This window comes from Artibeus jamaicensis, unplaced genomic scaffold, assembly GCF_021234435.1.
Source record: "Artibeus jamaicensis isolate MK-2021 breed Jamaican fruit bat unplaced genomic scaffold, CSHL_Jam_final scaffold_474, whole genome shotgun sequence".
Lineage (NCBI taxonomy): Eukaryota > Metazoa > Chordata > Mammalia > Chiroptera > Phyllostomidae > Artibeus > Artibeus jamaicensis.
The window spans coordinates 42,404,749-42,423,007 of record NW_026522046.1 but is presented as its reverse complement, the minus strand read 5'-3'; the positions used below and the strand labels follow the sequence as shown (position 1 = coordinate 42,423,007).

Sequence of the window (18,259 nt, the reverse complement as noted above, 5' to 3'; positions counted from 1 at the left end):
AATGTGTTTTCTGCGTAACAGTGAGATGGGGCCCAGAGATGCAGCCTGGCGGCTGGGGACTCATCTTTCCTCAGAGATGCCATCTGCCTGCAGTGAGAATGGGCTGTGACATGCAGGCGCCCCCGGGGACACGGGGCCGTGGAGGTGGCAGGCATTAACGAGCAGGCATAAGGGACTGCTCCCTGAGAACGCACCCCATCAAGCCATTGCCACTGTCAGCGGCACAGGGAACGGAAGGGCCTTTTCTCCGGCCCGGGTGGCCCAGGCCCCTTTGTGCTTCTGCTCAGGAGAGGCCCAGAGCCGCCACCCCTGCCCAGCCATGCTCAGGACCCTGGGGCTGGCCCTGCTGCCCCTGCTCAGTGCCGTCGGCTCCAGCCAGGCCAGTGGCTTCACAGGTGAGGGGTCCAGGCTCCGTGTGGGGGATGCTGAAGGAGGGGCTCCCTGGGAGGGAGCCCCAGTGAGTAAGGATAGCAGACTTGCTGAGAGCTGAGCAGGCAGAGATGTCTCTGCTTGGAGAGGTAGCATCAGCTGCTTCTTACCAAACTTTCTTGTAACCACAGAAGAGGTGGCGTGTGTGCCTCTGAATCACCGGGGTGTCTGCAGGGTTACAGTGCAGAGTCTGAGTCTACGGGTTTGGGGGGCGGTGCCTGGAACTACATGCTTTTCTGCAGGGGGCGTGTGGGTGATGCAGGTCCACAGACCAGGCTGAGCAGATGCAGAACTGAGGTCTCCAAAACTTAGTGTCCTAACTTAAAGAGAAGGAGACGGAGGCCCAGGTGGTCAGGAACTCGCCCAAGGCCACACAGCTGGCTGTGGGGCAGAATTTCCACCAGGGCCACCCTGAAGGGGTGGCTCTCCAGCCAGCTGCCCCTCCATCTGGGCTCTGCCAGCCCCCAAGTCCTCAGTGGTAAGTGAGGATGAAAGCGGCCCCGGGGTTGGGGGAGTGAGGGGCTGAGCGAGGGCACCTGTCCAAGGCCTTTGCAAGGCACATGGTCAGCTGCTAAAAAAAAAAAACCCAAAAACACTGGGTTTCTGAATCCCCAGATTTTAGGGAATTGAGATGGGAAAACTTTTAAGCCATTTCCCCCCTGAAATCTTATTCAGTTGGAACTCAAACAGATCCATGTGTTCCTATAATCAACTTCAGTTTTGTTCCAGTTTCAAGTTTTTCCACCATGAAACAGTAGGGTCTTGGTTTAATTGTGATGGTTTTTACATGGTTTTTCCTTTAGAATGGGTAAACCACACGGCTCAGCTGCAGAACCAATGGGACTACCTCGAATCTGGAGGGGAGAACTCAGGAGGGATTTCATGAGCCCCTTGCTGTACCAGTGGGGACACCGGGGACAGAAGCTCAGGGATGCTTGGGGTCGCACACCTCTTTGGTCCTATAGGCTGGCTGTTGCCTTTTCAGGCGTCGTTTCAGTTAAATCTGCGACCCAGGGCGTAGCTAGTGTGTATAAGTGACAAGACCAGGGCCCTGGGAGGGTGTGAAATGGGCTCGGAACCACACAGCTGGTGTTTGTGAAGCTGGTGGGAACCTGGGTCTTCTGTCCCCAGGGCCAGGCTCGCCCTGGAGTGTGAGGATGTACCTACCACTTCTGAGACGGGAACCCAGGACCCCCAGCTCCCACACTGATGGCTCTTGAAGGGGTTTATTAGCAGCAGGGTCTGCTCAGAGGGTTCTACTTGGGGCTCTGCCAAGAAGCCAGCTTGAAGAGAATCCCGTGGCCTCCGGGGGAATGTGCAAAGCAAAACAAGCCGCTCCTGAGTGCAGTTTTGCAGGCGCTGTGTGTGCGGTGTGTGTGCTAACAATCAGCTGGGGCCTTGATCAGATGGGGACCGGTGACTCTCCAGAGATGGGGACGTGTAACCTTCATTAGTGGTTGGCACCTTGACTTAGGTTAAGACGAAAACAAAATCTAGGTTCGCTTGGCCAAACTCCTCATGCGGGACCTCCTTGTGCTTTGTCTTGTCAGTCGGTCACTCCGTTACTGACCGCTGTCATGGGGGCCATTGTCCCCGGTCCCTCATCCAGCTCACCTGTAAGCTCTAGGCCAAGTAACTCTGGTCTCAGAGGCTAATTTCTCCTGCCCCATCCACATAACAGGGGGCCTCCCCCCTTCCCAAAACTTACTGTGACCCACCCCTTAGTGCAGACTGGCAGCCGGCGTCTCCATTCCCAGAGGCCCTGACACCCACGGTGGTGATGGGGAGGCAGCCACGTGGCTCACGTGGTGTGGGGTGGGCTTGCTCTGGGTGGGTGGTTCAGCACTCTGCTCAGCCCAGAGTAAGGCTGCAGGCTTTCTCATCAGCCCAGGCTTGAGGGCTGGCTCAGTCCACTTCTTCCTGGGGAATCACTAGTACCTCCGCCCTGAGTCTCACTTTCTGCACACTTGGGGCTGCTGCAAGGACAAATGCAGGACTCTTCAGGGTGCTGCCTGGTGACGGGGGTGAGGATGATTTCTGTGGCCAAACCCAAGTCCCCCCCAGCTTCTATCCCAGAAACCCAGCTTCTATCTGTGGGGTGTGCACTATAAAACCGAACACCTACTCATAGGCTGGACAGTCTTCTAAGGCTGGGAGCTCAGAGGATGAGAATCTGAAGGTGTGAAGTGTATTCAGGCCATGCATTCCTTCATCCTGCACTGAGCGTCCCATGCTGGCTGCGTGAGTTCCCTGGGCCCAGCTGGACAAGCACCGCAAGCTGGGCACTTGCACAGTGGAAATTTAACCCCTTAAAGTTCTAGAGGCCAGAAGTCTGAGATCAGGGTGTCAGCAGAACTGCTTCCTCCTGGTGGCTGTGAGAGACTTTGTCCCGTCCTCTCTCCCAGCTCCTGCTGGTTTGCTGTCAATCTTAGGGTTCCTCGGCTTGTAGAAGTATCACCTTGAACTCTGCCTTCATCTTTGCATGGCCTTCCCCCTGCCTGCAACCCTGTCCCTGTGTCCAACTTTCTCCTCTTGTAAGGACACCTGCCCTGTTGGGTGGGGGCCACCCCGCTCCAGTAGAACCGCATCTTAACTCATTCCATCTGCAAAATTCCTGTTTATAAATAAGGTCACATGCTAAGGTACTGGGAGTGAGGACTTCAACACATGAATTCTGGGTGGGCGGGGGACACAATTCAGCCCGTAACAGTCCTTGTTATATGAGACAACAGAAGCTCCCTGGGCAGATGGGGTGCCATAGGGACACAGGGTCCCTGACAAAGAGACACGGGGTTGGTGGTGGTCATGGGTGTCACAAGAACCTACAGTGGCATCCTATACCCTCATCTCTCCATGGTGACGGTAAGGGTTGGACTTCACTTCACCATCTCTAACACCTCCAGTTTGCCCAAGACTTGTTTGTTTATCTTCCATTCATCCCATAGAAATCGGCCATTGCCACCAGAGCCTGAGACACAGTAGGCTTCCAGTACGTAGTCATCGTGGGAATTGTCACTGATGCATTTCCCATGTGACAAGCCGGGCCCCATGGAGATTAAGAGGTGTGCACTCTGGCTGCAGAATCGCAGAGCTTGCAGCAGAAAATGGGGATCCAAGCCCCAGAAGTGACTCTTCCATGTCTCCCTTCTGTGTACCCCTGGGGCTGCAGGAAGCGTGGCTCCGCTTGGTGGCGGCTCCACTTGGTGGCGGCTCCGCCTGGTGGCAGCGCTGCGTTCTGTACAGGAGTGTTTCTTTGCAGGAGAGTCTCTGTTGACGCTTCTCCCTTCAAGTTCACGTTGCTGCACTGACCTCCCAGCAGGCTGGTGGGCGGATTCTGAGGGTCTGCCCCAGTGCGGCGGGGTTTGGTTCCCTCGTTTCTGCGGAGGCGAAGAGAACCCACCCTTCGCAGCCATTGGACCCCGGCATGGGTTCCTTTTTTGGTTCGCCGACCCCCTTCCTCCCTCCTAGAGAAAGGCCTGTCCTTGCTGAGCTACCAGCTGTGCAACTACAGCGTGACCCAAAGTGTCCAGAAAGTGGAGACCGTCCGAGTGTCCCACGTGACCTACGCCCCCTGCGGCGGATGGATCCCGTGGAGGCGGTGCCCCAAGACCATCTACAGGACCCGGTACCTGGCAGTGGACGCGCCGGAGCCCCGGAACGTGACCGACTGCTGCCAGGGCTTCGAGCAGCTGGGCCTCTACTGCGTCCTGCGTGAGTTCAGGGCTGCAGGGGGTATGAGGGGTGGGGACTGTGGACCACCCTCTATTTCCTTCTCCCTGGGAGGCCTGCTGAGCTTCAGGAGAGTCACCATTCGCACCAACTAGCTCTGAACTTCCTAGATCCTTCTGGAACACTATTCTTAGTCTTGAGTATTGGGATCACTTGGGGGGCTTGTCCAAGCACAGATCACTGCCCCTACCCCTAGACCTCAGACTGGGCCCTGCGGCCGCAGCTGGAGACCTGGCTGCACACAGAAGGGCCTGGGCAGCTTTAAGAATGCCGATGCCTGGGTCCTGCCATCAGGGGTTGTAATGAACTGCACCTGGGGCATAGCCTGGGTGTGGGGGGGCTTTGAAAGCTCCCAAGACACTGACCCATGGCTGAGTTGGAGAACCAGTGTTTCAGTCCCTTCTATGTTGGGGGGGGGTCCCCCTTTTCTTTTAAAAAGTTGTAGTGGATGCTTTCTTTATCTGAAATCCTAACCTGAACTCCACTATGTGAAAGAGAGGGAAGGGGTCCCCTCAGTCCCCTCTAACTGCCTAGAGGCCCCACGTCCTCTCATTTCCTCCGTGTCCTTCCAAAGATGTTTGAGGCGGTTACCAGGGAGACTGGGGAGGCTGTGTGGGGCAGTGCTTGAGGCCGTACCCTCTGTGGGTTCAGGGCTTAGCCTCTTGATGTGAAAAGAACTTTCCAGAAGGCCTCTTCCAGGGAAAGGGCGCCTGGAGGAGCGTGTGTGGGTGGTGGTGATTGTGACATCTGAGTCAATACCAGATCTCAGAATTGAGTTTCTGAGCAGTCAGAAGGTCCCCCTGCCCCCACACGGTCACGGAGGGGAAGTGGGTAGGGTGTGGCTCCGGGGAGTGTGCGGGGGTCACCCTGAGTTGTGAGGGCTGCTGCATCCAGCGGGCAGAAAGCCCCAGCTCGGGCGTCCAGGTGCGGCCTGAGGCCCAGGCGTGGACACGCACACCAGGGGTGCCCACCTCCTCCAGAACTGGGGGCGACAGGATGTAGCCTGTGCTCTGCAGGCCCTGCGGGGGGCTGTGTGGGCTCGGCACACTGAGTCACCCTGAGCCTGCCCTCCTCGGGTCCCCCACACAGTGCAGCAGCCGACAACCTCAAATGGGAAGAGCTTTATGAGGACGTGTGTGATCATGTTTTTACTCTACATGACTTTTTCCACTTTTAAAAAACTCATGCTTTGGGATTGCAATGGTAACTCCTACTTTATTTTGCTTAATGATGCATCGTTTTACTGCAATTACAAAGAGGGACACATGAGCCGTGCAGAAGGTCTGGAGACAGAGCGGACTCCCAGCAGACAGGGGTGCCTGACACTCCCCGGAGACCTGGTTCAGAGGGCAGGGCATGGAGCTGCCCTGTCTGTCCACTCAGGGTGGCCTATTAAAATAATGCCATTAGCACTAACACCGCCACCACCCGTAAGACCAGACAGGGCCCGCTGAGCTGGGGACCACGGCTCGGCGTCAACTGTACATGTCTGCTGGCTCTCTAACGGGGTGCTCGGAGGGAAGGGCTGGCCCCTGGAGGGGCTGCCCAGGTGCGGGGGTACAAGGAGTCCCTGCCTGTGCTGTGACAGCCCCCTCCCTGCTTTCCCTGTCTTCAAAGGGCACATGCACACGCATGAAGGGGCGGCCAGCTCAGCTGCCACCCCGAGCCGGGGGCACCTCTCTTCCTGGAGGATGCGGGGGTCCCATTGTTTGTGGAGACCACGGCAGCTTGGTATGGAGCATCAGAATCCGGGGAAACAAGGCAGGTGTGGCCCTGCTCCATTTGTCTTCCCCTGTGCAGGCCACACGGGTGAAGACCTGTTGGCTGTGGTTAGGGCCAGTGAGGTCCCAGGCCCAGCAGCCCGGAGGAGGACCCGAGACTGGCTGGGCCACAGCAGCCGAACCCACTAAGGGTGACCTTTCTGTAATGGCTGCTGGCCTGCTGAGCTAAACAAGTAAAGTCCCAGAGGAGAGAAGGCAGGGAGGGCTGGTGTCCCTTCCCTGCCACCTGCTGCTCCTCTTTCTTCCCGTCAACAAACCAGCCTCCAAGAAGTGCCTCTCGTGGGACATCGATCCCACTTTTAAAGCGTTGGCACCTTTAATTAGGAACTCACCGGGTGGGGAGAGGGCCAGAGCATTCTTGTTAGAGAGTCCCTTGGGCGGGGCTGCCCTGGGGAGCTGCAGTGGGGCAGTGGCTGGAGTAGGGGGAGCGCGGACATGGGGGTCACGCCCAGCACCTCTTCCTGCCCCCGTGCTCAGGGTCAGTGCATTGGCAGCTGGAACTGCCTGTGGTAAACACGTTTACTCCTCGATCATTGGCTGCACAACCGTCCCCACGCTGGCAGGGCTCCGTCTGCAGGGTTCGACTGTTCGATCACAGCTGCTTTAGAGAAGCCTGGCGACAGGCTGGCTCCTGGAACTGGCAGAGGGAAGTCTCTGTAAGAGACCCCCAGCCCACTGGTGGGTTTGCACAGAATGGGACAAAGGCCGACCCCTGGGTGTGGTAGCTACAGGGACAGCATAGGCATTTGGGGAGGACAGGAGGGCCTTCGGGTGCCTCTGGGCAGGGGGTGACTTGTGTCCTGACACCTCGGTGCTCTCAGCTGGCAGGTCTCACCTCCAGGCAGCAGCGAGGCCTCAGACCAGCTTCCTCCTTCCCCTCCCACTCAACAGCCACGTAACTAAAAAGGGAAGGGTGTTCTGAGAACGTGCCCTTCAGTCTCAATGACTTTCACTTTCTGAAAGTCTGGCATTTGGAATGCAGTAACTCATACCTTATTTCCCTTAGATGTATCTCTGTACTATCACTACAAAAACATATACGAGCCGTGCAGAAAATCTGGAAAGGCAGACGTGAGCACAGGAACTTCGCCCATAAGCCGCCCCCGCAAACTTAGGTGTCGTACACATTTTCTTCTATACTCAGGGCAGACGTCTCACAAAAGTGTGGCGGTCCCGTTCAAGGCTTTTCTGCAGCTTCTTACCATTTGGCAGTGTCTCTGGACCATGTTTCATGTCAATAAATATGGTCCTGCCACAGGACTTAGCGGCCACATGGCATTACCTCATGTGGATGTCTCGGCACGGAGCAATCTCCTGCTATGTAGCGTCCAGTTGGCTCCAAGTTTTCGTTATTAAACAAAGCTCTGCGATGAGTGTCCTGTGGTGCTATGCACAAGCCGGGTTATTTTCTCAGGAGGAGCTCCTGGGGGTGGAACTAACAGCATCTTAGCAGACGCTCACCCACTGTGGTGGCCCCTGGTTTCCACTGAGCCCGTCCTTACCACGGGCTGGTCATCATGGCAGAAGGGCCCCACTGCACCCAGAGACTCCCCCAAATCTCCATCCCCCCAGGCTGAGAACAGGGCCCCTTTGGGGAAGGAGGACGCCTGGGCAGGAGGCAGGAGAGGGAATGCTATTCCAGAAGGATCACTTTCCTGAGCCCAGGAGCCCTCTGTGTTGCTGCTCGCGGAGCTCGCTGGTGGGCCATCCCCTAGGATGGGGACTGACCTTGGGCTGCCAGGCATGGGCGGTCCCGTCTCACTGTTTGTGCTGAGACAGTGGAAGGAGAAGCAGATTTCTGACTTTCCACTGAGTTGGAACTGTTGACTGTTCTCTTGGGTTCTCAGTGAGTGCCCAGCCCTATGGGAAGGAGGGGGGGTTCCCAGCAGTAGTCAGATCAAGACGAACTTGAACTTGAAAACATGTCTGTTGTGACTGACAACCATTTTTGGAAGGTGACTTTTCTTGGTGGCCTGCACTTCCCTTTCATTTATATAAGCCTTTGGTTCAGAATTATTTAGATTCTAAACTAAACTAAACAGACAAGTTGCAAAGGTGTGGAGGGAGTTGCTGCACCCCCTTCAGCAGTGTCCCCTAGTGTCAGTGTCTTGTGTCACCATGGTACACGTGTCCCTGCTAAGGAGCCGACATTGGTGCATTGCTGTCAGTCCAACCCGGACACTCTGTCTGGACTTTCTTTTCTTCTAAGGTCAGTTTTCTGTCCCAGGCGCCACCTCACCTTTACTCTATGTCCCCTTAGCCTTGAGGCTGTTGGTTTTACAAGACGGGAGGAAGCAAAGACCTCGGGATCCTCGCTTGGTGGCCCCACGGGGATGCTGTAAACATCATTTCCGTCCCAGTGGCTTGGCAGGCTGCACCACTCACCCATTTTTTACGTCCCCAAAGCCAGTCCCTGTGTGGCAATTTCTTCAGGACATTAGCCATCGGAATGGTGCTGCCCAGGCCCTGGCACGGCCCGTGAGCGGCTGCACTGTGCGCCTCCAAGAACTGCAGGGGGAGTCGGCCTTGGGAGGCACCCAGATGGGGTGCCCGAGCGGCTCACCCGGGTTTTTACTGCTAATGTTGTTAACTGCTAACACCTTCCCCCAGCCCTGAATCGGTCTGAGGAGTTTGCATCAAGACCCGGGGCCTGCCCGAAGGTCGGGCAGGAAGCGGCCACCTCTCCCTGCATCTTGGACACTGACTGCCCAGGACTTCAGAAATGCTGCCCCTTGTCATGGGGCCGCCGCTGCGTGGCTCCCACACCCCAAGGTAAGACTGAGCCCTGCAGCGAAGGAGGTGTCCAGTTAGGCAGCCACCTGTGGGCTGGGGTCCCTCGCTGGTCTGGTGAAGAAGGGGGATAGAGCAATTTCCAGGAAACAGCCGATGTCACCATGTCACAGGGAGTCCACAGCTGTGTGCAAACACATCCCGCTCAATGCAGCGTCTCTGCCAAAATCTGGTCTCTGACGTGTCGGGGGGAGAGGGGTGCTCACAGGTGCCCTGAGTGGCAACACGTTCCTGGCAGAGCAGCAGCCCAACTTTTCCAAGTCGCCTGGGGAGCCCTAGAGCTCTGGGTGGCCCCTGTTGGAAGCTGACCTGTTCTGTAGTGGGAAGGGGTGCAGCCGCTCCTGAAACACCACAGGGTCCTGAAATCCTGCCGGCAGCGTCTGGTTGTCGGGTCAGTGGCCCAGCCCTCAGGGCACGTCTGGCTGGTCTGAAAGGCTCTGGGCTTGACCATGGCTGCCTCCAGGAGACCTGGTTGGTCAAGGTTCAGAGCTAGGGGGAAAAAATCGTACATATATCACAATATATTCTAGTATTATTATAAATAATGCGAAGTATTACATATCACATATATTAATCACGCTATTTTACTATAAACATCACAGTATCCATATTCTAAAAGATCTGTATCACATACAATATTATCTAGTATGTGTTATCTACAGTAATATATAGCATATGAGGGGGAACCTCCCAAATTGGGATTTATTTATTAAAAATCTGTGTGTTTATTCTTACATGTTTAAACTTCAATCGCCTTCAAAGTCCTCTCCATTTGATGCAGTACACCTATCAACAGTCTTTGAACTTGTTGATTTTGATTCCTTTTAGTGCTTCTGCCGTCTTTTTGTTTCACATCTTCCACATCAGCAAAGTGTTACCCTTTGAGGACTTTGTTTCATAGGGGAACAAAATCACTTGGGGCAAAGTCAGGTGAATAGGGAGGTGGGACACAGGGGTCATGCCGTTTTTGGTCAAAAACTGCTGAACACTCAGTGCAGTGTGGGCAGTTACGCTCATAAATCACTTGTCATGAAATGGGCAAATGCGCTGAAAGACTCTTAAAAAAATTACTGAAGTCAAACGCAGCCTCTCACAACAACACCAGCTGGTACACTGATGCTGATGGGTTCCTAGAATGCTCACCTAGTGGAGGAAGCTGGTAGTACAAGGGGCCCACCTTCGGAAGATAATTTCAGTGTTTTGGGTCCCCCTCATGTATGGGATTACATATATTAGGTGAGAGGCGTGTGAGACGGGAGGTGGGGGAAGTTTCTCACACCGGCCAGGCGGCAGGAGAATAAATGCAGAAGGGCCAGCCTCCCGCCTTGCAGGCCTCCTGTCTGCCTTCTCACCCCAGGGCTTCTGGTGGCACCGCCTGGTCCTGGGCCTGTAGCTCATCTGCATCTGCCCTCTTCCAGCTGCAGAGAGGACCTTAACCAGTTCCTGGTACAATGTGACCGTCCTGGTGAAAATGGACTTCCGGGAACTCCAGCAGGTGGACCCCCAGCTCCTGAATCACATGCGGCTTCTGCACTCTATGGTAGGTGAGGGGAGAGTGAGGCGCAGGCTGCCCTGCTGGTGCACGGGGTGGGGGGGGAGGTGGGGGGGGAACACGGCGGGAACCCAGATGACCTCAGAATGCCTAACTCTGAAGCAAATGTGATTTCTTATTTTAAAAATCAAAGCTCCAAAGAGGTATAATTTATACACAAATAAAATGCATGCATATCGGTGTGCAGCTTGGAGTTTGACACACACAGCTCTGAGCCCCACCCCCATCACGGTACAGGACATGGCACCCTCATCTTTTAATAGCCTGTTGCTCAAACCAAGGGTGCCCCAGCGTCCATGGCCTGGACCCAGAGCCTTGCCCTCCCTGGCCTCATGCAGACCCCCCACATCCTGGGAAGCCCTGGGTTGGGGGCCTTCAACCAGCACTGTGGAGGTCCGGGGCAGGGCGGCTCTCTGTTGCGGGGGCTGCCTGTCATCGTAGGATTTCACAGCATGCTTGGCCTCTTTGCACAAAACCCAGAAACATGCCTAGCAGTGACAACCAGAAATGTCTCTGGATGTGGCCACATGTCCCCTGTTCCAGCTGGAGAGCTGAGCTGCGCTGTAGACACAGCTCACACCTTCTGACACTTCAGAGCCTTCCGGCCAGGACGTCTTCACCCAGTGGTAGACAAGGCTTTGCTCCTCCTCACCGCATGGGCATCTCCCCGGGGTGGTGGTCCGCCTTCAGGGCCACTTCTCGGGCGAGTGTCCTGTGGAGTCTCCCCAGGCTCACCAGGGCCCCACACTTTATGTTCTGCCGTTGCCTCTTGAAATGCTTCGTACTCTTTGACCACGGCCCCTACTTTCCTTCCGTACTGGGCCTCATGTACCACGTGGCTGGGGCCCTTCCCCACAGGACAAGTGGCACACACACTCCTTGCTCTGGGCCGTCCAATAAAGCGGCTCGAGAGGTATTCCGAAAGGTCACTGTCCCCTGGAAGCCTCCCTGACTGCCCCAGCTGGCAGCGATTTTGTCTCCTCTGAGCTCGTTGGGGGCAAAGGAAGATGGCCCCCTTGCCAGTGAGAGCTCAGGAGCCAGACTGCCTGGGTTCAAATCCCAGTGCTGTCACTCATCAGCTGTGTGGCCTTGGGCGAGTTACTTAGCCTCTCTGTGCCTTAGATACCACTTCTGTGAACTCAAGCAGTTATAATCCTACCGGAGACAGTGGCTGTGAGGTTTAAACAGCACGTGGGAAGAACTTAAAGAGATGAGAGTAGGCTGAAGCAAAAAGGATTCGTATGAAATTAGATAAGGCATCACTGAAGCTAAAAAAATTCTGATGTGCAACATGAGACCATGGCTTGATGTCCAGTTCTCCAGGTTCTGATCTGATTCTCTGTTGTGAGCCGTGAGGGTGGGCGGGAACTGAGGGGCCCAGGGGTTGATTGGGGTGTTCTTCTGGGGGTGGCTGTGACAGAGGGCGTCAGACTGGGGGCCATACACAACAGACGTGAGCTCCCACAGGTCTGCGGGCTTGAGGCTGGAGAGCGAGGTACAGGCAGGGCTGCTCCTTCTGAGGCTGTGAGGGAAGGGCCCCTCTCCTTGGCTTGTAGGTGGCTGTCTTCTCCCTGTGTCCCCATAGCACTTCCTTCTATTGGTGTCTGTCTGTGTCCAAAGCTGTCCTTTGTGTAAGAACACCAGTCTGACTGGGCAAAGGCCCATCCCGATGACCTCAACTTTAATTATATCCACAATGACCCTCTTTCCAAATAAGGACCCGTGCCGAAGTCCTGGGGGTAGGTAGGGCTTATAAGGTTTGGGGGCGGACACCCTTCAGCTCATGACAACTGGTGCCGCAGAAGTATCTATACTGTGGTTATGACTTTTACTGGGGTGATGACAGAAATAAACTATCATAGAGGTTCTCAGCTGCAGACCACACTGGCATATGCACGATGAACTCACCAGTCCAAGTCTCAGTCTCCCCATCTGTCTGATGGGGGCACTTTCCCTGGGTGATGCTCTCACTCTGGATTCACAGGTCACCAGTGCCCTGCAGCCGATGGACGCTGCTGTCCACCACCTGCACTCGGCCTGTGGGGACACTTCGAGCACAGTGTCAAGGCTGCTGCTGGGCCTGCCGCAGCCGGTGCCCGTGGCCAACGTCTCGGCCATGTTGGACGGCATCGTGAAGCGCGTCTATGAAGTGATCAACACCCAGGTGCAAGGTGATGCTTTCCCTTGGTCCCTCCCTGGGGGGGGGCAGGAGTGGGGAAACGATCTGGCAGGTGCGGGGCGGCTGACCCGTCTTAGCTCCTTCTGGCCCAAACCAAGTTTAGTCTCCAAGTTTACACCCGCGTCTCCTCCACAGCCTCATGCCAGGGTTTCTCCTTCCGTCCAGGTGGGCGCTGGGGGACAAGGCCCAGAGCAGGACACGAATTTCTGTCGTCAGTTCTTGGGTCCTGTGTTTACCTCCTGCCCCTTTCCCACCCTCACAAGGACATCTCGGTACCTAGAAGGCTTTGTCAGCAGAATCTGTACAAAGATGAATTTGATGAAGCACACAGATGTGGCCTTGTTTCTGGAAGACATTACCTGGTCCACCTTTTCTTGTTTTTTCTTTTCTCCCTCCTTCCTATCTTCCTTCTCTCTCCCCCTCTTCCGGTCTTTCTTCTCTATGGCAGGGGTCAATAAACTTTCTGAAAAGCGTCAGACAGTAAATACTTCGGGCTGTGGGTCCTGATCACATAGTTCAGTTGGTTAGAACACTGTCCCACTACCCCAAGGCTGTGGGTTCGATCCCCGGTCAGGGCACGGGCACTGAAGAAGCAATCGGTGAGTGCATAAATACGTGCAACAAGAAACTGATGTTTCTTTCTCTCTCTCCTTCTCACTCTCTAAACCTAAAAAATAAAATATTTAAACTTACGAGAAACACGTTGGGCTGCGGGCCACATGGCCTCTGTCTCAAGTGCCCAGCTGCTGGGTGACTTGGGGGGACCGCGGCCTGTAGGGCAGGAGTGGGCGGTTGGGGAGAGTCTGCTACAGAATGTGGGCTTCGGCCGGGCAGTGTGGGGCTGGGGAGCTTAGACCCGGGGCTGTGTTCTGGATCGCAAGCTGTTAGAAGGTGAGGCGTCTCCGACTGGGTATCCCAAAACGTTTATTTATGGAGAAAGGCAAACTCGCCCAGAGATAAGCTCTAATGAGTAAAAACTGAGTCACTCATCTTGCCCAAGGCGGGTGGTGACACTGCATGGGTGACCCAGGGGTCTTTTTCTGTCTGGTTTTGGTGAACTGTGTGGCGACATGGCTCTGTCTCACGTGACCCTGGCCCGGGCGTTGCCTTGTGAGTTCTGTGAGACTGTTCCTGTTGGTAGGAGAGTGACCAAGGCCCCGCTTCTGAACGTCAGGGGCTGCTCTGCTGTCCTTCTCAGAGCAGAAAGGTACCTATCCACCAGATTAGTTCTCGGGTAGGGTGTTTGGACCCTCTCGTGTCGTGACCCGTCAGACTCAGTGCAGCCCAGAGCAACTGGCTCAGGCAACAGCAGCCACCCGGGCGCATGCGATGGCTGCCGGCGAGTGCACCGTGGGCCCTGAGCCGTGGGCCCAGAGACATGAGCTTGGAGGCGGCCAGGGAATCCGGACTCTGAGACTCTGAGACTGGACTTCGAAGGCCAGCTGGGGGCTGCTGCTGGCCCAGTTCCTTGGCTCATGGGACACACTCTTGGAGGTTAATGAGAATGACCAGCTAGTTACAACTCACCTGCTCTTTTCCACAGACGTAGATGAGTGCTTCCACGAGGAACTCAACACCTGCTCTGAGAGGGAACTGTGTTTGAACATGGAAGGCTCACACCAGTGCGCCCACCACCCCGAGGTGCCAGCCTTGTCTCCCCAGGAGCCGAACTGCACCTGTGAAGGTAAGGGGGCACGAGGAACCTGTTCGGGCCCGATGGCCCACAGACCACAGAGGCCCTCTCTGCTGGCAGAGGGGGGAGGGCTGGCTCGTGGGCGGAGAAGCGCCACCTGGCTCTGTAGATGGTTCTTAATCTCACGCCAGGCTCTTCTCGCCTTCGTTCTTTGAACCAATGTTTATTGATGCGTCGCCCACTGGGTGAGATGCTGGCAGTGGAGACCTGTGTGAATAGATCATCGTCACCGCTCTCAGGAAACTCAGTGGAGAACATGCGATCGACGCTTGTTAGGCATGATGCGTACGAGGCGTTCACGGCACGACCTGAGATGACCGATTAGTCAGATGCAAAAGAGGAGGAGGGGAAGGAGGCGGCACGCAGAAGTCTTGGCTGAGCAATGGGATCGATGGCGGTTCCTGAATGAGTTGGGGGAAGACTAGGGTTGTTATTTTGATTTTTGACTATCACATTTTAGATTGAGAAGGGATGACATTGGGTGGAGAGGCCAGGATGCTGACTGAGGTGGATACTGGATGCTGGGGCTCTGAGGGGGGCTGGGCTGCGGTCTGAGGTCATCGGCATGCAGGTGGCATTTCACTGTGGGCATGGTTGGGGGATGGCATGAGTGAGGCCTGTGGCTGAAGAACCCCCCTATTTAGAGGTCAGTACAGGAGGAGGGGCTTGCAGAGAGACAAGTGGCAGAGAGACAAGTGGGGGGAAGAACAGCAGGAGAGACAGCCTCGGGAGTCTGTGTGCAAAGAGGAGGCATTGAGATCAGGCAGAGCCTAGAGGAGGGACAGACTCCCAGGAGGGTCTTTGGGAACACGAGTGATGCCAAAGCAGGCTTACATGCTGTCGGGAGAGACCCTGGCCAATTCTCACAGCTCCAGGGCCCAGTCAAGCCTTCCCTCTTTTGGGAGGCTGCTCTTGACTTCTCCCTTGACCCCAAGACTTCGCCAGCTAGGGGTGACAGTCACCTGCAACTGCTCCAGTGGCCAGCATGTGGTCAGGGGAAGGTCAGTGCCCACAGACCGCAGGGTTGTTTGCAGCTGGGGTGGTGAGCAGGAGATGCTCGGATGGAATCTTCCAGCGAGCACAGGTGGGCAGGGAGTATCAGGTTGGCGTGTATTCATTCAGTCACTTACGGGACATATTTTGATGAGTGCCTACTATGCGCCAGGTACTATTCCTACTATGCTGGGTGAAGAATAGACTGTGTTCTGACCGGTGTGGTTCAGCTGATTGGGCATCATTCTACAAAACGAAAGGTTACCAGTTCTATTCCCAATCAGTGTACATGCCTGGGTTACAGGTTCTGTCCCTGGTTGGGGCCCGTGTGGAAGGCAACCAGTCAATGTTCTTTCACACACTGATGTTTCTCTTTCCTTCTCTTTCTCCTTCCCTTCCCCTTCCTCTAAAAATAAATAAATAAAATCTTTTAAAAAAGAATAGCATAGAAGGATCACGGCAAACCCCAAACCCACTTTTTGTTTCTTCAGTGACAGAACTTACACTGAGTTTTGTGTGGAAATATGTCAGGCGAAAAGACTACACTTCCCTACCTCTTTTGCAGGTAGGACAGTCATGTGACTTGCCTTAGCCAATGAGGTGTAGCAGAAGTTTCCAAGAGCCTCAGGAAGGCCTGCTTAATGGTTACAGGCCCTACTGAGACAAGGCTGGGCACAGGACTGTGATGGCCGAGGTCTCATTTGCCATCTCAGTCATGGCATGGCCTTGAGGATAAGGCTCAGGCACTAGTGGTGGGGGAGCAAAGACAGCAAAGGGCCCTGGGCCTGATGTACCATAGATGTTCCCTATGCAAGGGGTTTCCTGTTATATGGAGCAGCCGATCCCAAGCCAAGTGACTTGGGGCACGGTTTCTGCTAGACAAACACCAGGCCTCTTGAGGTCGCCTGGGCGCAAACCCCAGGCAGGGGGCTGGTGGGAAAGGAGGCTGCCGCATGGGACTCTGATGGACCCGGGACCTAGAGCAGACACCACTTCATCAATTTAGCCACCAACAGTTTCTCTGGTCACCGCAGATTCTGCTTTATCACTTTAGCATCATTCTAATGATGGTGGGGAGATAAGTCACACCAGTCTCAGCACTGTTCTGCTGGCCAACTGTTCTGCTCTCCCTCGTTCCCTCCCAGGGTTCCTACCCCATCCAGTCCTGCCCTGCATGCAGTCATGTAGGCCGCTCTCTCCACTCCCCATTACGTCATATGAAGGTTTCCAAGAAACAACCTGGTCTTCATAATTCTAATTTTCGATGGCTGAGTAATAATGATGTTGTATAGCAGTGATATAATATCTTAGCTATTTGCCTCATGGGGGGCATAAAGGTGGCTTACAACATTTTGCTACAAAAACTAGAACTTTCATGAACATCATGAAGTGGTTATGGAGAGTATTGTTATAAACACGTTCGAATCACTTATTTTAATTTGCATGTCCTGTATCCCCTTAAAAAGGACCATAGTAGTGAGGATCCTTCTCCCTTTGTTCATAATAATACAGCCAAGAGCTGCTTAGCACTTAAGTCACAAGCACTTGTACAATGTCATGTATTTAATCCTTAGAATGACCCCACCAGGCAACTGCCCCGCAGTGCATCCGCCCCGCCCCTTGTCATGGCGTGATGCCCTTTTCTCCCCCACCCGTGAGAAGGGTCAGGAGCTGACCAGAGGTCTGGAGTGTGGACCTTCTCCTCTGGTGATCCAGAACTCAGCAGGATGCTGAGTGCAAGGTCCTTACCAACCCTTCTTGCTCTGCTTTTGGGGACGGAGGCAGAGGGTGGAGGCTGCAGGCGTTGCTGGGGAGGAGCTGGTTCCCGGCACCCCTTGAGGATCCGGAGGGGTCCAGGGTCAGTCTTCATCCACTGGAGTGCTCTGCCTCCCCCAGGACAGAGATCCAAGGGGCAGGTCTCCTGGTCACTGCCAGAGAGTCCCTGTACTTGGTAAACAGTAGACACTCGACGCATATTTGATACTAGTGAAGAAAAAGGGAGAGTCTGGTGGCGGCATCTACCAGCCCACCTCCAGCAGCAAGACACTCCACTGTGCACCTCACAACTTAGAGGGTCTGTGTAGCACTGTGCCCATAGGCTTTGCCCAGACCCCTACTAGACCATCTTTAGAACACCTGCACTGCACCTCCAGGGGCAGAATCTGGTCCCTCGTGGAGGGTGGCAGATCAGAATACAGCCACTGAAACTATGCTGCTCAGATACTGAGTTGGGAGTTTCCCTCCAGATAAAGGGCTGTCTGGCAGGTGAGCACAGGCAGGGACAGCTGCCCCCCCCCCCCCGTTTCCAACTTCACCCCTCAGAGGGCAGAAAAGGCGAATCCCATATTGCCAGCTCAGAAACTTAAGAGTGAATTCCAATCGCACATTGCTAAGGAAAGCAGCACATGTTTTAAATTTAGAAGCTAATATAAATGAGCAATTTGCTGGAATGGTTTAGAGGTACAAGCCCGTGGAAAATACAGCACAAATTTCACATGCTTTTCTTGTGAAATTAGTCATTCAATGAGTGACACGCAGGGCAACGAGATTCTTGCCCAAGACAGAAACCAGAAGAGATGTTGCTCCGTTGGCACGTAACATTCCAGGAACACATTCTGCTTTTAGGACAGAGCGCAGCTGTCTTCAGGGTCACCCCAACTGCCTCAGACATGGCCCCCTTCCTTCAGCCCCATAAAGAAAGGTCTCCTGAACTTGCACTTGGCTGGGGCAGGGCTGCCTGCTCGAGAGGCAGCCAGGTTGGCAGGAAGCAGTCTCCTGAGCCCACCGGAGCCAAGACTCCTCATCCCCAACGGAACGCTCAGACTTTTGGCTCAAATCCTCGGCATTTCTACCTTTACAAGGGTCAGAGGTCAGGGGGACAGGCCCAAGGGAAAAGAGGAACAGCCCGACACAGACATCCTGGGAAAGGCAGCGTCCCCAGCAGGTCCCTTCCTACTTCACTAGAGACAGGACAGGGCTGCCCAGAAGAAGCAAAGCCCAGACCCACGGGGGCAGGAGACCCGGTGTGCTTCACTGAGACGAAGGTCAAGTTCCCAGGGGAAGGCCGGGGAGGGCCACCTGGCAGTACTGTCCTTAGATCACAGAGAGTCCAG

The 18,259-nt window shown here is 55.0% G+C and overlaps 1 protein-coding gene across 1 annotated transcript in view; it reads left to right on the top strand.

Moving 5' to 3' along the window:
- Positions 1-319: 319 nt before the first annotated feature.
- UMODL1 (uromodulin like 1) overlaps positions 320-18,259 on the top strand; it is a 51,245-nt gene continuing 33,305 nt past the window's right edge. The window contains exons 1-6 of the mRNA XM_053658050.1: positions 320-395; positions 3,898-4,140; positions 8,550-8,711; positions 10,148-10,269; positions 12,266-12,452; positions 14,004-14,144. Of these exons, the coding sequence (XP_053514025.1) occupies positions 320-395; positions 3,898-4,140; positions 8,550-8,711; positions 10,148-10,269; positions 12,266-12,452; positions 14,004-14,144 (931 nt within the window). The remainder of the gene's footprint in view (positions 396-3,897; positions 4,141-8,549; positions 8,712-10,147; positions 10,270-12,265; positions 12,453-14,003; positions 14,145-18,259) is intronic.